The 19,860-nt window shown below is 39.9% G+C and overlaps 1 protein-coding gene across 50 annotated transcripts in view; it reads left to right on the top strand.

Moving 5' to 3' along the window:
• The window catches only part of PHF21A (PHD finger protein 21A), a 191,697-nt gene that overhangs the window by 158,188 nt on the left and 13,649 nt on the right, over positions 1–19,860 (top strand). For 34 of the 50 annotated variants that reach the window (XR_008620111.2, XM_055093604.2, XM_055093593.2 and 31 more), the window contains 5 exons: positions 9,244–9,342; positions 12,614–12,665; positions 13,390–13,469; positions 13,925–13,985; positions 16,865–17,028. Coding sequence is in view for 49 of the 50 variants with exons in the window: in XM_055093604.2 (XP_054949579.1) it covers positions 9,244–9,342; positions 12,614–12,665; positions 13,390–13,469; positions 13,925–13,985; positions 16,865–17,028 (456 nt within the window). In the remaining variant the exon portion in view is untranslated. Of the gene's footprint in view, positions 1–9,243; positions 9,343–12,613; positions 12,666–13,389; positions 13,470–13,924; positions 13,986–16,769; positions 16,793–16,864; positions 17,029–19,860 lie in introns of all 50 variants that reach the window. The other 16 variants (XM_057299307.2, XM_057299309.2, XM_063608417.1 and 13 more) reach the window with 1 other exon arrangement.

Genomic DNA, 19,860 nt, shown 5'->3' with positions numbered 1-19,860 from the left:
CGCCCAGGCTGGAGTGCAGTGGCGCGATCCCGGCTCACTGCAAGCTCCGCCTCCCGGGTTCATGCCATTCTCCTGCCTCAACCTCCCAAGTAGCTGGGACTACATGTGCCTGCCACCATGCCTGGCTAATTTTTTGTATTTTTAGTAGAGATGGGGTTTCACCGTGTTAGCCAGGATGGTCTCGATCTCCTGACCTCGTGATCCTCCTGCCTCGGCCTCCCAAAGTGCTGGGATTACAGGCATGAGCCACCACGCCCGGCCAATGTTCTCTCTTCTTTTTGGTCTAATAAAGGAATTCAATCATTGTTATTTTAGTTTGCTGGGCAGCCTGGCATAATAGTCTTAGAGGTTACCAAGCCTGATCAGCAGAGACTCTCTTTAGACTAGATTGCATTCTCAGGATTCTCTTACTTCGTATCTTTCAACTATCCTTGTTTTCTATTTATATTTCATTTCCAGTATCACATTTATAGCCAGTAAGAGATCTCATAGATCATAGAGCTAAAGGTAAAACAATGTAATGTATGTAGCCATGGAAGAACCTGTTCACACCTGTTCACAGAGTTACCAAACCCATATCCAACGTTCTCTCTATGACCAGGCTAAATAGGTTCCCTTTTGCTTTCTGCTATTCCCTTTAGATGATAACATCATTCATTTAATAAAAATGTGTTAAGTACCAGTTGCTATGCTGCATGTGATGTCTATATATAAGGTGGATAAACTAAAGCCCGTACCCTCACGGAACTCAGTTTCTAGTGTGTTTGGAGCAGGCACTGAGGCTGTGTCTCCAGGGAAGGAAGCATGGCCTCCCACATTGGCATAGGAATGGGAGAAGGCAATGCCAGTTATAACAGCAGTGGTCTCACGTGTCCTTCCCCTGTCAGACATAACCAACTTCCTTATCTACCCCAAATAAGAGATCTTATCCCTTATTAGAAACCACATTACACTGTGGCTCTGAGAAAACAAGTGATAGGGTTTAAAAATCTTTGAAGCTGAAGACTCGTTTTAGACAGAAAAGTAGATGAAGCCAGAAGACTTATGATATAGCCTTCACATCACCTCCCCTGTCCTTGTCCTCTCCAGCGCTCTAAAATGGGGCTAACACCTGTTGGTGATGAAATGAAGTCAGGTATTTAATGTTTATTAGACTATGCCTGATGGAGTTCTCAGGAATTATGTTTCTTCTCCACCCCACTGCCACCCTGCAACAAAGACTTCTATGTATGTCGTCAATTCAGAGCTACTGAAAAAAATCCCAAGGTTCTGTGGGGAAAAAAATTGCCACGTTACCATAAATATTTTTCATAGGAATCTGCACAGTATCTTCTAAAGAGAAGTACTTACAAGAGAATAATATTATCCAATGTATTATCTTCAAATTTCTGTTTTCCCTGTTAGTCAACCAGAGCTGATGCCTCCCCTTACCCCATTTTAATACTGGTGCTATAGTAGAGAAAATAGTTCCAAGTGACCAAACCATGGATTTTGCTTTGCCTTCAATCCCAATCTATTTAACCTTGACTAACGAAATTATTTGGACATTTATTTGCACCTGCCTACCTTTGATTTTTCATGCAGACAAGTATATAAAGTATACTTGATTAACTTCATTCTAGGTTTGTGCAGAGTTTTTGGATTCTTTTATTATACCAAAAAGAACAGGAGTTGCAAATTCCAGCAACCGTGGGTTCGAAGAGGAGATGTAAGTGAGTGAAACAGGCTAGGAGTAAACAACTGGACTTTTTATTTATTTTTCCACTTTCAGTGGGAACATGAGTATAAGAGATACCCCGCTTTTATTCTTAATTCCCCTTTAAAATAATAAGTAAGACAAGCATGATAATAATTGACAATAGAAAATGGAAGAAACTGTGGCAAACTGCACAGTAATATGCTTCATCTCAAGGAAGCAGCTGCTTCTTGGCAATAACAAACTTTTATCACATGGAGACTTCTTCAAGAAAAGCCTGAAATCCAGATGTTTTTAAAAGTTGCCAAGTTGTTAAAATACTGGTAACTGTTTAAACACCATATATGCAGAAAATAACATCTGCAAGACAATTTCAAGTCTGCATGATGGTTTATAATCTCAGATAGAGACCAAACTTTAGATTCATCGAAGGGATATCCATGAATTCTTTTTTGTTTTCTAAATCCAATTTTTTTTTAATTGAGGTGAAATCACAGAAAATTAATCATTTTAAAATAACAGTTCAGTGGCATTTAGTATATTCACAGTATTGTGCAACCATCACTTCTATTAAGTTACACATTTTCATTACCCCAAAATAAAACCCAGTATCCATTAAGCAATTATTTAACTTTTGCCCTCTGCCGCTGGCAATCACCAGTCTGCTTTCTGTCTCCATAGATGTACCTGTTCTGGATATTTCATATACATAGAATCATACAATATGTGATCTCTTATGGCTGCTTTCACTTAGCATGTTTTTGAGAGTCATCAATATGGTAATACATATCAGTGCCCCCTTCTATTTTAAATGGCTGAATAATATTCCATGACATGTATATACCACAATGTGTTTATTCATTCATCTCTTGGTAGACCTAGGAAATCATAAGACATTGGTTGGTTCCACTTTTTGGCTATTGTGCATAGTTCTGCTGTGAACATTCATGTGCAAGCATTTGTATGACTACTTGTTTTCAGTTCTTTGGGGTATATACCTAGGAGTAGAAATTGCTGGGTCATACAGTAATTCTGCTCAACTATTTGAAGAACTGCCAAACTGTTTTCCACAGCAGCTGAATCATTTTCCATTCCCAACGGCAGTACATGAGCATTCCATTGTCTCCGCATCCTTACCACACCTATTACTTTCCTTTTTGTTTTATTTATAGCCATTTCAGTGGGTGCAAAGTAGTGTTGATGTGCATTTCCCTAATGACTAATGATGCTGAGCATCTTTTCATGTGCTTGTTGGCCATTTGTACATCCATGGAAAAAGGTCTATTCAAATCCTTTGCCAATTTTTAAATTGGGTTATTTTTCTGTTGTTGAGTTGTAAGAGTTCTTTATATAATCTGGATACTAGACCCTTACCAGTTACATGATTTGCAAATATTTTCTCCTGTTCCATAGTTTGCCTTTTTGCTTTCTTAATACAGTCCTTAGATAGACAGCTGATTTTTGTCTTGATCTTGTACCCTACAACTTTGCTGAATTTGTTTATTAGCTCTAGTATTTGTTTTATGGATTCTTTGAGTTTTTTTCTCTGTAAGATCATGTCATCTGCAAATAGAGATTTACATCTTCCTTTCCAATTTGGGTGCCTTTTCTTTTTCTTGCCTAATTGCTCTGGCCTAAACTTCCAGTACAATATCAAATAGCAATGGTGAAAACAAACATTCTTGTCTTGTTGTTGATCTCAAGTGGAAAGCTTTCACCATTGAGTATGATGTTAGCTGTGTTTTCATAAATGTTTTTTATAAAGTCTAGGAAATTCCCTTTTATTCCAAGCTTTCTGAGTGTTTTTATGAATAGATAACTGGAATTTTAAAAATAAAAACTGTATATGTATAAGGTATACAATATGATGGTTTGATATACATATACATAGTGAAATGATTACTATAATCAAGCTAATTAATATATCTATCTCCTCACATAGTTAACCTTTTTTGTGTGTGTAGTGGGGTGCTAGATTTTGACAAATGCTTTTTCTACACCAGTTGAGATACCATGTTTTTTTTTCCCCCTTGGTTCTGTTAATGTGGTATATTATATTGATTTTCTTACATTGAACCACCCTTCCACTCTTGGGATAAATCTGGCTTTGTCATAGTGTATCATCCTTTTAATATGCTCTTGGATTCAGTTTGCTGGTATTTTGTTGAGGAATTTTTGTTGTTGTTGAGGGTTTTTGCATCTATATTCATAAGGGATATTGGTCTGTAATTTTCTATTCTTTTGGTTTTTGTTTTTTTGGAGGCAGGGTCTTGCTGTGTTACCCAGACTGGAATGTAGTGGTACAATTGCAGCTCACTGCAGCCTCAACCTCCCAGGCTCAAGTGATCCTCCCATTTCAGCCTCCCAAGTAACTAGGACTATAGGCATGCACCACCATCCCTGGCTAATTTTGTTAAATTTTATGTAGAGATGGGGTCTCACTTTCTTGCCCAGGCTGGTCTCGAACTCATGGACTCAAGTGATCCCCCGACCTTGGCTTCCCAAAGTGTTGGGATTATAGGCATGAGCACCAAGCCTGATCTATAATTTAATTTTTTTCGTTATTTTTTGGAGACAGGGCAGAATCTTGCTCTGTCACCCAGGCTGGAGTACAGTGGCATGATTTCGGCTCAAGTGATCCTGCCGCCTCAGCTTCCCAAGTAGCTGGGACTACAGTTGCGCACCACCATGCCTGGCTAACATATATGTGTGTGTGTGTATATATATATATAATTTTTTTTTTTTTGAGACCAGGTTTTGTCATGTTGCTCAGGCTGGTCTTGAACCCCTGAGCTCAAGCTATCTGCCTGCCTTGGCCTCTCAAAGTGAGCCACCACGCCCAGCCCATTTTCTATTCTTTGGTGTCTTTGGCTTTGGTATCAGAGTAGTGCTGGCCTCATAGAATGATTTAAGAGTGTATTTTCTGGAATTTGAGACAGATTGGTGCTAATTCTTTAAATGTTTGGTAGAATTCACTAATAAAACCATCTGATCCTATACTTTTTCTTTTCGGGGAGAATTTTGATTACTGTTTCAATCACTAGTTGTTACAGGTCTGTTGAGATTTTCTTTATCTTGAGTCAATTTTGGTAATGTGTGTGTTTTTAGGAGTTTTCCATTGCATCTATGTTGTCTAGTTTGTTGGTGTACAGTTTTTCAATATATTCTCCTATAATCCTTTTGAATTCTATGAGATGTAATGTCCTCAGTTTCATTTTTGGTTTTAGTTATTTGTATCTTCTTATTTTCTTAGTCTAAGCCAGAGGTTTGTCAATTTTGTTATTCTTTTCGAAGATTCACCTTTTGGTTTTGTTGAGTCTGTTGTTCTTCTCTATTTCATTTATCTTCATCCTAGACTTTATTTTCTTTTTTCTTTTTTTTTTTTTTTTGCTTTGAATTTAGTTCTTTTTCTGTTTCTTAAGGTGTAAAGTTAGGTTATTGATTTGAGCTCTTTCTTCTTTTTTAATATAGACTGTTAGCAGCTATAAGTTTCCCTCTGAGTACTGCTTTCACAGCATCGCATAAGTTTTGGTATGTTGTGGCCTTGTTTTCATTTCTCTCAAAGTATTTTCTAATTTCCCTAGTGATTTCTTCTTTTACCCATTGCTTGTTTAAGAATGTGTTGTTTAATTTCCATACACTTGTGAGTTTTCTAGTTTTTCTGCTGTCATTAATTTCTAGTTTTTTTCCATTGTGGCTGGTGAAGAGATTTTATGTGGTTCTAGTCTTTCTAAATTTATTAATATTTGTTTTGTGGCCTAACATATAATCTGTCCTGGAGAATGTTTCATGTACACTTGATAAAAGTATGCATGCTGCTCATGTGGAGTGGAGTATTCTTTGTATGCCTGACAGGTCTAATTGGTGTATAGTGTTGTTCAAGTTCCCTATGTCCTTTTTAATCTCTGCACAAGTTTTATCCATTACTTAAAGAGGGATATTGAAGTCTCCATTTATTATTGTAGAACTGTTTATTTCTGTCCTCAATCCTTTCAATAGTTTCTTCATATATTTTGGGGCTCTGTTGTCTGGTACATATATGATTATAACTGTTATATCATCTTTTTGAATCGACCCTTTTGTCAGTATATTATATAATGAGGTTCTTTGTCTCTCGTAACAGTTGTTGACTTTAAGTCACTTTTGTCTAATAGTACTATAGCCATTCATTATAAACATCCTTTCACTTTCAACCTTTTTGTGTCTTTTTCTCTAAAAGGAGTCTCTCTTACAGCATATCATTAGATCATGTGTTTTGTTCATTCTGCCAGTCTGTCTTTTAATTGGTGAGTTTAATCCAGTTACATTTAAGTGATTACTGGTAAGGAAGGACTTATGCCATTTTGCTATTTGTTTTCTGTATATCTTACGTTTTTTGTTCTTCATTTCCTCTAATACTGCCTTTTTTGTTTGATTTTTTTTTCTTAGTGTGTCATTTTCATGCTTTCCTCATTTCTGTTTCTGTATATAATTATTTTCTTAGTGGTTACCTTGGGGATTACAGTAAACATTCATACACTTTTAACAATCTAGTTTGAATTAACCCCAGCTTAGATTTTTAAAACCCTGCTTGTATGGTTTCAGTTGAAGCCCCAATCTCAGCGTCATGCAATATATCCATGTAACAAACCTGCACTGTACCCTCAAATCTAAAATAAAAATAAATAAATAAATAATAAAAGCTTTGCCAGTGACAATGAAGGAAAAAGAAGCTCTGCTCCTATACAGCTCTGCCCCTCCTTTATGTTGTTACTGTCACAAATTATATCTTATACATTGTGTGCCCACTAATATAGATATATAATTACTTTGTGCATTTGTCTTTTAAGTCATATAGGAAACAAAAAGAGAAGTTAAAAATAAAAAAATAATAACACTGGCTTTTATATTTATTCATCTAGTTAAGTTTATTGGAGTTCTTGTTTCTTTATATGGCTTCGAGTTACTGTCTAGTGTCCTTTCATTTCAGCCTGAAGGGACTCCCTTTAACATATCTTTTAGAACTGGTATACTAGCAGTGAATGTCCTCTGGTTTTGTTTATCTGGGAATGTCTTAATTTCTCCATTTTTGAAGAATAGTTTTGCAGGATATAGAATTCTTGGTTGATAGGGGTTTTTTTGCTCAGCACTTTAAATATATTAACCCATTTCCTTCTGGTCTGCAACTTAGTTCTGGCTGATAGTCCTTCACAAGTTTACAGTCAAACTAGTTGGCTAGAGCTGCAGTAATTTTAAGGCTGTGCTACAGCTTAATAATCCACATCTGAGCTCATCACATGGTTGTTGGCAGACCTCACTTCTTCACTGGCTGTTGGCTGGAGGTTCCGTTCCTCACACCTGGGCCTCTCCATAGTGCTGCTCACAACGTGGCAGCTGGCTTCCCCCAGAGCAAGAGATCCACGAAGGAAAGACACCCTCCACCACCACCAATGTTTTGATTGTTTTATTTGTATTTTTGTTTTTGGATCCTTTTGGTATTATTTATATAACACTGAGATAATTGTACTTTTTCTTGCATGAGAGAGAGAAATTTGAACCATGGGTAATTTTTTAGTGGAAAGGAATTGATTTGCCCTTCCTTAAAAGCACTGCTGCTAATTGCTTTACTCAGCCTTAGAAATGGAAGTAAGAGACTCCAAGAGACTTCACACAACCTTGGAATGGAACAGCACACCCTTATAGTTGACCTTCTTTTCTCCCTCCTCCATCATACTTCTCTCCTTCCTATTCAAAGAGACATGAAAATAAGATTTCTGGGCATCCAGGACTTTAAAATGTCACTGTAAACTACTTTCCCACTGGTGTTTTGTTTTATGGAGGAAATGTGTCCTTTTTGATTAAAAAGTGTGTGTGTGTGTGTGTGTGTGTGTGAGAGAGAGAGAGAGAGAGAAAGACTTGAGTGATTCTCGCTTAGATCATACTCTTCACCCAGAAGCCCAATCAACTCTTTACTATACACCCGCTCTGCATGAAGTACCATAATAGGCACAAAGGGATGCAAAAACAAGAGGTGCATAAAACAATTCCCACTCTTACATAGCGTTTAGTATAAAGGGGGAAATATGAGAGAACACCAGTGGGGGAAAAATACAAAGCCGCATTTGGGCCCCAGAGCACTGGTTGCCACAGTATTGATAAGGCAGATGCTTACTCTTTCTTTATGTAATCATATAAAAGCAGAAGGAAAATATGGAAGTGGCCAGGAAAGAAAATCAAAGATCTGTGTGCTTGTGTTTTTCAGATCTAGTAAAATATTTCCAGCATAATGATTTTTGAGAGCTTTAGATGTCTTGTTTGTAGGACCAAAGTCTCATGTAGCCCCTGCCCATCAATAATCAGTTTTATTCTCACTTATTTAATTGTTGACATATGAAAGGAGCATTACTTCCACATTTTTTCTAATTTTGAAAATGTAAATTAAGTTTGTGTTTATAGTTTGATATTTTCTGTTTTAAAATTATTTCAGTATTTACGGAGAGCTTCATAAAATGAGTTTGCCATTGGTCATGGTAAGAATAGTGATGCAAGCCCAGTCTACCAGTATGCTAGCTACCTTTTGTGTTTGAAGATGGTAATCAACTGGTGTTTCTTCTGCTTGAGAAGAAGCTTCTGGAAGAAGAGGCTTGGAAAAATTAGGAAGTCAGCCTCTTGCAAGATGGCCCACTCTTAGCAATTGCATCTCTCCTCTGATGGATTATATAGACAGATTTTTAATATTCCATGTAAGGGTGGTTCTGCAGTCTCTCTGAGATTATGACTGGAATTGTTCCGAAATAGGAGACTGTGTATGTGAGATGTTTTTAACATCATTCTGATCTTAAGCAGGTTGTGGGCTGGAGCTTGACCTATAATATAAAAACAGTGAGCTGGGCATGGTGGCTCACGCCTGTAATCCCAGCACTTTGGGAGGCTGAGGTGGGTGGATCACCTGAGGTCAGGAGTTCAAGACCAGCCTGACCAACATGGTGAAACCCCGTCTCTACTACAAATACAAAAATTAGCTGGGTGTGGTAGTGGGTGCCTGTAATCCCAGGTACTAGGGAGGCTGAGGCAGGAGAATTGCTTGAACCCAGGAGGCAGAGGTTGCAGTGAACTGAGATCATGCCATTGCACTCCAGCCTGGGCAACGAGAGCAAAACTCCATCTCAAAACAACAACAACAACAACAACAACAACAAAAAATAGCAGGCTTCCTTCTGGGCAACTATCCCCACATTCTAAAATACATGGAAATCAGAAAGGACAACCTGTACCGTATTTCTATACTTAGGAATTAAACCATACTTTTCTTTTCATATACCTTATTTAGACTCGTATTTATAGATTCATATTTACTCTAGCCATGCAATTTAATAACTTCAACTGGGGCTTTACATTTTAGTTTCCCCTCCCCCAATGAAATCTATAATACTAACCTTTTTATTAATATGTTCCACATTTGAATATGTTGTCTTCTTTCTTCTTGACTACTACTATTAAACTTCTGATTGCTTCATCCTTTTAATAAAAAACGAATTCTGAATTTTTATTTAATTTTTCTCTCCTAGACAGTTAAATCTCACACAGAAACAGATGAGAAACAAACAGAGAGCCGCACCATCACCCCACCTGCTGCACCCAAACCAAAACGGGAGGAGAACCCTCAGGTAGGCCTATGTTTCCAAAGGCAGGTCTCAGTCTATGGTGTATGGTGTATTCTCATGTACCAGGAGGGGCACCTGCTCTCTGAATGATGAAATGAACTCGATGTTCATTTTCTTATGCACTTTTATTATTCAGCAATGTTATTGCCAAGTCAGATTGGTCTAGAGTGGAATTCTTAGACTGTAGTCTTGAGGGTCCATGCACTAGTACATAGGCATTTTGATTGTATCAAAGGAAAAGTTTTTTAAAATGTTATTCTTCATATGCATGTTACAAATTTGAAATGTTAAGATGAGCGATGATTTTCCCAGCTGTCCCATTACATTCCTAATCATTACTGTGTTCTGTTTGTCTCAGCCAACATTTATAAGATATCTAGTTCACTCAGCTAATGTGTATTTATATTATCAATTGCAGTTATTAAGTGTGCGTTTTTGTTACAACCATTGTATTACATTAGAACCCCAAACCCCAAATGAATCAGTAGCTCAGAAGTAATCCATTGAAGCATAAAAGTAGGGATGAAAATAGTAACATCTATACTATAATTTAGGATAGAATTATAAACATAAATAGCAAAGAAGACCCTGATAAAAATGTAGAATGTGAATCTGTATGTCCTTAGACAAGCAAATTTTTTCAGTTTGATGTTTTTGCATAAGCAGCTATAAATGGAAAATGTAGACAGGTAATATGATGATGAATATCTGACAGTTAGATTTCATTTGGCCAGTAATTCTCTTGCCCCTATCCTTAGTGCTTTCTTCATAATGAAACCATGTGAAATAGTGGCATAAAGCCATCAAAGCTTCATGCCATTTTTTTAAAGCAGTGATTTATTGAGCCAGTTCAGGTTTCCTAAAACAAGTACGAAATGTAATTCTTTCTGATATGAAATGAATGAATTTTTAATTTTATCTTGAAAAAGAGGACCAAAACTTGAGCCAAAAAGAAGTACTAGTCACAAAAATTGCTGAGGAACTTGTGAAATCATCCACAGAATTAATGACAAGTATTATGCTCTGAGAAGGAAAAATTGAGCAAAATTTCCCTATCAAAGGAAACTGAAGGATCCAGCCCGGGCAAACATAGTGAGACCTTGTTTCTGCAAAAAATAAACAAAATTAGCCAGGTGTGGCAGCACATGTCTGTAGTCCCAGCTACCCAGGAGGCTGAGGTGGGAGGATCACTTGAGCCTGGGAGGTCTAGGTTGCAGCGAGCTGAGATGGTGCCACTGCACTCCAGCCTAGGTGATGGAGCTAGACCCAGTGTGGGCAAGCAAGTACCATCATGTGTAGTAGCATATAGTTCACCTTCTAGTTGGACAGAATCACTGCCATAAACAAAGTTAATTGCTCTTGGCATATGTGGGATACATATATGAGGTAAAAGTTTTTGACAGCTTTTTATTCTATCATCAAAAATTTAGGCTGGGCGCGGTGGCTCACGCCTGTAATCCCACCACTTTGGGAGGCTGAGGCGGGCGGATCACCTGAGGTCAGGAGTTTGAGACCAGCCCGGCCAATGGTGAAACTCTGTCTCTACTAAAAATACAAAAATTAGCTGGATGCAGTGGCGCGTGCCTATAGTCCCAGGTACTCGGGAGGCTGAGGCTGGAGAATCGCTTGAACCCAGGAGGCAGAGGTTGCAGTGAGCCAAGATTGTGCCACTGCATTGCAGCCTGGGTGACAGAGTGAGACTCCGTCTCAAAAAAAAAAAAAAAAAATTATTCCACAAGAGAGGAAATTTTTTTTCACTTAATTATTTTATGAGCTTGATCTAAACTGGCAAAGATGATTTGGGTGTGAGTGGCCAATAAGGGTGCTGTTACTTGCTTAAAAGAGGGTGCATCTGAATATCAGTCCACACACTGCTTCATCAAAAGAACAACAGTTAGGGGAAAGCCTCTTGATCTTGATTATATTTCTAAGGAATAGTGAAAATTAGGAATGTAGTTAGTTGGCAACCACAAAGTGTATGTCATTTCAACATACAGTTTAGAAAACAGGAAAGTCCAAGACTGCTTTTTCTTACCAGACTAATCTGGCTGTCAAGGGGATAGGTGCCCATCTCAGTTTTTGAAATAAGAAATAATATAAAAACATTTCTTCAGGACTCTGAAGTTACCAGTAAATGACATTTCTATGTTCTCAAGTGGCTTGCTGAAGAAGTTTATTTTCAAATAGGCTGAACCTATCACTTCAGGCCAAAGTAGCATAATATCGAGGATAAGATGTCAGGACTTTTAAAGATCAAATTGTGGTATAAATAACTGTACAGGAGTATGTCTTTTACAATTGAAGATGTTCTTTATTCATCAGAGAAATAAATTGATAATGTATTATTTGGCATATTTAGAAACTGCATGCAGTAGTACAACAGAAAATGAAGACACACTTTTCAGACCACATGCAAGCAAAGAAAAGAATAGAAATCAATTTGTTTCCCTCTCTGGCTTGAAGAGTCTTAACGTTCCATCTTCAGGGCCCAGTATTTTGACCAGCTTAGTTTCTGATGGAGCCCTAAGAGTGGTCTTCAGAGAGAAATTGCTCCATAATTTTTAGGTTCATGTGTGATTGAAAAATCATAGTATTCAGCAGAAACACCTGCTGTCATTCCTGAAAATCATTTAGCTGTGAGTTAGCATTGTGGCAGTATAAATGTGAGAAACTGACCTAGTCGTGACAAGTGAAACACTCAGGATTTGGAGCTTGTTAAATGGGAGGCTCTTTAAAACTCTCTGCATGTTTTGTGAGTATGAAATCCTCTTCTTTTTAAGAGGATTTTTCTGTGGGGCGGGTCACTCGGATCACACAAGATACTGATTTCTGTCATTGAGAAAGAAGATGTAGACCCCAGTCCTTCTCTTTTGTCCCTGTTAGACCAGAGAGCCTCTAGAGCAAACTTTCTAACCTGTGGCCCAGGATGGCTTTGAATGCGGCCCCACACAAATTCGTAAACTTCCTTAAAACATCATGAGTTTTTTTTGCGATTTTTTTTTTGAAGCTCATCAGCTATCATTAGTGTTAGTGTATTTTATGTGTGGCTCGAGACAATTCTTCTTCTTCCAATGTGGCCCACATTGAAGGAAGCCAAGAGCTTGGACACCCCTGCTGTAGAGGATCTCCATGGCTGCTTAGAGAATGCCTGCTCTTGTGTATTCATGAGACCCGCCCATTGGGCTGGCTTTCCCTAATGTCCTACTAGGAACTGGCAATTGGCTTTGTGAGAACCCAGACTGAAGCATATTCTTCTTTTGTTTCTCTGGCACAGAAACTTGCCTTCATGGTGTCTCTAGGGTTGGTAACACATGACCATCTAGAAGGTAAGAGAAGATATTCTTGGCACTGCCTTTTTTTCTGGCCCACAGCTTTGTTCCTGAAAATGATGTTTGATTGAATTCCTGGAATAGAAAATTGGAACACAAATAGAGTATGATTCAGCCAGTGTGGACTTTATTTCCTTTAGTGGGAAAATTGCCTTCCCTCTGTCTAATGTTCCTATCATTATCCACACTACTGTCCTGGGAAAACCTCCCCAGTTGCCTAAATTCAGGTGACTTCTGTTCATTTAGGGGAGCTCTTCTTTTTCTGAACAGCACAGCGAAGTGCTCTTCTGATAAGCCTTTATATTTTCTGGTCACTCCAGGTTATCAGAATGTTGACAACAGTTACAAAGCTATACCTGTCCTGATTATTTAATTCAAGAATGATGAACTTTGGTTACTCAGTTTAAGTCTTATGGATAAAGCTCATCCAGACCTATATATACAGCAGTCTAAAAATCAGGACAACTTGTTTACAAGTGTTGTCTATTGTTAAACTCTCAACAGAGAACCACGTGTAGGACAGCGTGGTCTTGCAGGTGAGAGTAGATGGTCCTACATATTTGCTTCCAGTAGTGTGCTTGCCTCTGCTGAGGCTTCAGTGAAACAGAGACTTGTCCCTGATTCTGATTTCTTATGGGAAAACCAATAGATAAAACAATGAAGTTAAGTTTTTTAGGTTCTCCATGCCTCTCTGCTAATCAAAACCTTTTCTTCTCTCAAGAAATCCAAAGCAAGAGGCAAGAGCGAAAAAGAAGAACAACAGCAAATCCGGTCTACAGTGGAGCAGTCTTTGAGCCAGAGGTATTACTGGCCAGCATCTGGCCCTTCCCTCATGTTCCAGTTTTATTTATGAGCTGTTCAGTGCCTCCCCTCTGAAAACCTGCTGAAGAGCAGCACCCTGATTGTACTTGGCCAGTTCTGTGAAGTGGTAGATTTTTTTTGACTTATCATTTTTATTAGTCACTGCTTACCCCTTAGGTTTTTCTCCTAAGTTTCAGCAGATACATGCCTACCTTAAAATTTTAATTCATCCTGACTTCAATACAGCTGTCATCGGCAACAGAGGCAGACTTCTCTGAGAGAGTCTCTGAGAGCCAAGTACATACAATAAAACCTTTGAGCACTGAGACCTTAGGATGATTAGCACTAACTAGTCGGCATGTTGACAGTCATGCCATGCTTGGTCTTTAGCTTGTGCCAGTATTAGTAATAACCACACTACTCAACAGTCACCTTTCCTCCTTCAATCCTCAAAGCGTAAGAAGAGTGCAGTGACATACCTAAACAGCACAATGCACCCTGGGACCCGGAAGAGAGGTGAGGACCTTTTTGTATCTCTCCCTTGCTGCTGTTGCTTTTGCTTTCTGTGTGTGTTTCTTCCCCTTCCCTCCTCCCATCATTATAGGACCTAACTCCTCTATCCTTTGAAAATAGTTTTGTTGTTGTTCTCTGAGAATGGGAGAGAAAAGAGAATGAGATTTCTTATTAGAGTTCTGTATGCTGAATCAAAAGCTGACTTTACTAGGATTCTGGCAAAGCTGACTCAGGGGAATGGCTTAATGTAGCATTTCTGCCCCAAGCCTGCCAGGCCATCCATGAATAGCACAGTGAACAGAACCCCATGTAAAAGGAAGCATTTGAGAGTCATTAAGCAGAACAGAGCACTGCCGTTGCCAAGGTGTTCCTAATAGCGTCTTGGTTGTCCTGCTGCCGGCAAGGCCAGAGTGTGACGCTGAGTTTCTTGGAGCTGCAGACTTTCCAGGAAGGAAAGAGGTAGCCACACTTGAGAACTTAGAATCTTTGAGAAGAGGGCATCTCCAACTAAGGAAGAAAAGGTCACTCTCAAAACAGGCTCCCTAAAGAACAGATTCCTAAAGAGCTCCAATCCCATATTTCAGACCTTCCCATGGACATTCCAGAATCTTACTCTTAGGCAGAGCAGAAAAAACAGCAGTAGCAGCAGCAGTGTCTCTCACCATGCAGGTCTAAATAGGTCTTAACAGCTCAGGGTTTGAGCTCATAAACAAGGTACTGAAATTTTTCTTTGATGTCAGTAATACATCCCAAGGTCCTTTTCTCCACATGGTAATGTGTCCCTGAATTATAGTTGCAGGCTAGAAAGGTTGCAGAGTGAGCGGAGTAGCATACTAATTTTTGCATGTGCACACACAGTCTCAGAGCTACTGGAAGCTCAGGAGGTAATCCTGACCCTTTGTCTGCCTTAGGCAGGACTACACTATTACCATTCCCTCTCCACAAAAGAGATATACCCACCCTTAGTAACCCATTCTAATGTTTCATCAGTCCTGTCCTTCAAGTACTCAAAAATATTTAGATGGGAAACCCTAAGTCATGGCTTTATATTGATTCCTGGGCCACAGTAACCAGTACTCTAAGTTATTTTTGTTTTGTTTTGTTTTGTGCTTGGTGATTTTTTTAGTGACCCCTGATGCCGTTCTCGGAAAGGAGCCCCCCCAGCCAGAAGCCACAATAATTGGCCTGATAGTGGGCAGTATCTGCTAAGAGGACAGGGGTTAAATGAGCCAGAAGGACCTTGGCATCTCTTGCTAAGGTCAGAGGATAAAAGCCTGCATCCACAGTGCCTAGGATATGCCTTTTGTGGGTAAACAAGAGAGCATTCATCTTGTTCTTCCCCTTCCAGCAGCACTGAACTCCCTAGAAAAGATAAACCAGTACGATCTGTCTTTGTACTATAGGCATCACCAATTTAACACAGAGAGGTAATATTTTTGTAACATCTGACAGAATCATGACTCTTGTGCATAATCCTAATATAAATGATAACTGTTGGCAAAGTCATGATCCTACATACCATTTACCAGTGCTTATAGGCAGTTTCGTACCTCTCTGGCCCTTTTTTTTCCTTTGGTGTGTTGGGCATATACTTTTGATCACTCATAGCTTAGAAGCAATGACCTTGCCCCTAGAAGACAAGGGCCCTGACTTAGATATGTGGTAAGGCAAGAGTGGCTGACCTAGACTTTCTGTACCCACAGGGCTCATTTAAGTTCCTTTGTAGCCTTGAAGTTTGAGTCAAAATGCTCTTACACAAATCAGGTCTCTCAGTTAGGAGTGCTGATGGGAGGGCCTTTCCTGAGACTTTTAAACAGCCCCAATTTTTAGAGATGTAGTTTATCAGGATGTTTGTCATGTAAAGTAGGGGAGACAGCTGCCAGTCAACTGGGGAGGGTATCCAGGGACAGAAATACTTAAACATTAATTGCTAAGCCCAGAGCATCTTTTAAGCTCTTAGGTTTCAGCTACTCCCAGAACATGCCTCTCAATAGCTCTAAAAGCAAGGGATAAGAATAGTTAACTTGAATTTTGCCTCCTTGCTTTGCCGGTCTCCACCCTCATAAAATGCAGACAGAATAGAGAAGGAAAAGCAGAAATCCTAAATAAATCAGTTTGTGGGAACTGAGAATCATTAATAGTATTGTGAGAATGCTGATTGCAGAGAAACCTTAGAGAACAGTATGCAAGATATGAAAAAATAATAAATTCGGCCGGGTGCGGTGGCTCACACCTGTAATCCCAGCACTTTGGGAGGCCAAGATGGGCGGATCATGAGGTCAGGAGATCGAGACCATCCTGGCTAACACGATGAAACCCCGTCCCTGCTAAAAATACAAAAAATTAGCTGGGCACACGCCTGTTGTCCCAGCTACGTGGGAGGCTGAGGCAGGAGAATGGCTTGAACCCGGGAGGCGGAGGTTGCAGTGAGCCGAGATCGTGCCACAGCACTCCAGCCTGGGTGACAGAGCGAGATTCCGTCTCAAAAAATAAATAAATAAAATAAACTCATTCCTGGCCCTGGCTCCCACTGGGCTTTGACATCTTGGTTCTTGCACTAGAAATCTCAAATTGCAATAGTCCAGGAACTTCACCACAATCTGCCCAAGGTGAGGTCTTTCTACATAAGCCAGCACCTTCTGTCATTCTCCAGAGCTCTCTTATCCTCCCTTCTCTTGAGAGTCATATAGTTGTTTCTAATGACATTTAAATCTTTGCTTCTCTTCCTTCCTTTGGGACTGTTGAATTAACCTTCTGTCTGCTACCTCACTTCCTTTTCCATGCTAGCCAATGAGGAACACTGGCCAAAGGTATGTAAGATCATTTTCCCCCTCTCTTTCCCTCCCCCTTTTTCCCTTTTGTTCCCTTCTCTTGGTATATAGGTCGTCCTCCAAAATACAATGCAGTGCTGGGGTTTGGAGCCCTTACCCCAACATCCCCCCAATCCAGTCATCCTGACTCCCCTGAAAATGAAAAGACAGAGACCACATTCACTTTCCCTGCACCTGTTCAGCCTGTGTCCCTGCCCAGCCCCACCTCCACAGACGTAAGTAACTTGGGAAAAGCACACTGTCTTTCTGAGAGCTTAAATTGGGAAAAGCGTTATCATATGTTGTCTCCTTATTGACTTGCACCTTCTTGACTAACCCTGGAACAGCAATTAAACACTATAGAATGCTTTTTATGCCATGTAAGGCAGCTTTCTTCTGAGTTTCCAGGCCTTCCATGTCCTTGAGAAACATGTTAAATATAACCTCATGGAACTCAGCCAGCCTTCAGAGTCTGAATTTGATCTACTGTGAATGAGTTCTCAGAAAACAGATGGGGTGGGGAGATCAGCTCATACAGTTGAGAGGTGTGCAGGTTTCTATCATCAGTGTTTTGGGAGTGGGGAAAATGAACAAGACATACAGTCCCCCAGCAGCCCTTGTTTGCTGCTTCAAATACAATTCCAAAAGTGGAAAGTTTTCTTTAGAGCAACTGTTGATCAGAAACTGTTGAGCAGAAACTCTGCTCTTTAGAGCAGAGTTGATCAGAAACAGGTTCCGGAAAAACTGTCAAATACTTAGTAGCCCTTCACCCACAAACTGCAGGAATGTGAACTAGTGCTCTAAATGTTTAAATGAACCTCAACAAAGCTCAGAATTCACTCAGCAGATACTCACTGAGCGCTACTCTGCTGAGCAAGTGCTATTCTTGAGGCTGGGGATACAGCAGGGAACAAAACCAACTCCCTGTCCTCAAGGAGCTCATCTGAAGAGGCAGATAATAAGAAAGTGAATATATAATGTCAGGTAATGATAAGTGCTATGAAGAAAAATGGGGCCGGGCATGGTGGCTTATGCCTGTAATCCCAACACTTTGGGAGGCCGAGGCAGGCAGATCATCTGAAGTCAGGAGTTCAAGACCAGCCTGGCCAACATGGCAAAACCTGGTCTCTACAAAAACACAAAAATTAGCTGGGCATGGCGTGCTCCTGTAATCCCAGTTACTCTGGAGGCTGAGGCAGGAGAATCCCTGGAACCCAGGAGGCGGAGGTTGCAGTGAGCAGAGATTGTGCCACTGCACTCCAGCCTGGGTGACAAGAGTGAGACTCCATCTCTAAAAAGAAATCAAAAATGGAATGGATTTAAGGGCATATAGCATACTGGCAGGAGGCTGATGTTTATGAAGAGTGGTGAAGCCTCGGGAGGATCTGGGGGAAGAGCCTGCCAGGCAGAGGGAACAGCAGTGCAAAGCCCTGAGGTGGGAGTGTACATGGCATCTTGAAAGAAAAGCAAGAGGGCCAGGATAGCGGGGGCAGAGCAAGCTGGCCAGGGTGGTGGGAAATGAGGCCTCAGAAGTGGCTGGGCCAGTTGCGCAGGGCTTTGTGGCTTTCGTTCTCAGTAAAATGGGAGACCATTACAGGGTTTTGGGCAGAGGAGTGACATAATTTTTCAGTATTTATTTTGAAAATTTTCAAACCTACAGAAAAGTTACAATAATGGTACAAAGAACCAATGTATATCCTTCACATTGATTCATCAGTTGTTAACATTTTGCCTATGCTTCTCACCTACCATACACACTTATTTTAGGGGAACAAGGTAACAAGAAGTTGCAGACTTCATGAATCTTCACCCTAAAATATTTTGCTATATATCTCATAAGAGCAAAGATACTCTCTTATGTAGGTACAATGCATTTATCAAATTGAGGAAATTTAACACTAATAAAATATTACTATATAAAATATACAGTCCAATTCAGATTGCTCCATTTGTCCCTTACTTACTTTTGTGACACTTTGTTTTTCCTGCTTCAGGGTCCAATTCAAGATTACTCTTGACATTTATTGTCATGATATTGTCTGTTTGGTAATCCTTTATTTTGGAAGAGTTTCTCAGTCTTTGTCTTTCATAACATTGACGTTTTAAAAAAGATAGCCAGTTCTTCTGTAGAATGCCTCTCCATTTGGATTGTCTGATTTTTTTTCTCAGCAGTAGATTCAGGGTATGCATTTTTGCAGGAGCACTAATAAGTGACGATGGGTCATTATCAGGGCATCACAGCAGGGGGCACGTGTTGTCAGTCTCTTCTGTTGTTGGTGATGTTAACTTTCATCTCCTAAGATAGTTTCTATCAGATTTTTCCACCTGTAAATGTGCCTTTTTCCTGTGGTGGAGATAGCTTTGAGTCTGTATGAATATCCAGTTTCCCAACAAACTGTTATCTAATGATAGCATCCTTTAATGATTATTGCTTGCACTTATTATTTTTAAGATGTATGCGAAATCAACTTGGATTTTAAAAAGGATCACTGTGTCTAAAATATGCAGAAGAAAAGGGCCTATAGGGAAAATAGGATGGAAGCAGGAAGACCAGTTAGGAGGCTTTTGCAGTTGTCCAGGCAAGAGATGATGATGGGCACGCACAGTGGCTCACGCCTGTAAATCCCAACACTTTGGGAGGCTGAGGTGGGCGGATTGCTTGAGCCCAGGAGTTCAAGACCAGCCTGGACAACATGGCAAGACCCCTGTCTCTACAAAACATTAAAAAATTAGCCAGGTGTGATGGCAACATAGTGAAACCCCGTCTCTACTAAATATACAAAAATTAGCTGGGCATACTGGTGTGCCCCTTTAGTCACAGCTGCTTGCAAGGCTGAGGTGGGAGGATCACTTGAGCATGGGAGGCTGAGGCTGCAGTGAGCCATGATTGCGCCACTGCACTCCGGCCTGGGTGACAGAACAAGACCCTGTCTCAAAAAAAAAAAAAGGAAAGAAAGATGATGATGATAGCTTGGAAGAAGCAGAGATGGAGAAAAGTGATCACATCTGCATATATTTTGAAGAGCCATCAGGATTGAATATAGGTTATGAGAAAAAGAATGGTCAAG

Source organism: Pan paniscus, chromosome 9 (genome assembly GCF_029289425.2).
Source record: "Pan paniscus chromosome 9, NHGRI_mPanPan1-v2.0_pri, whole genome shotgun sequence".
In the NCBI taxonomy this organism is placed as follows: Eukaryota; Metazoa; Chordata; class Mammalia; order Primates; family Hominidae; genus Pan; species Pan paniscus.
Note: the sequence above shows the minus strand (reverse complement) of the source record. Positions and strands in the feature narration are given on the sequence as shown.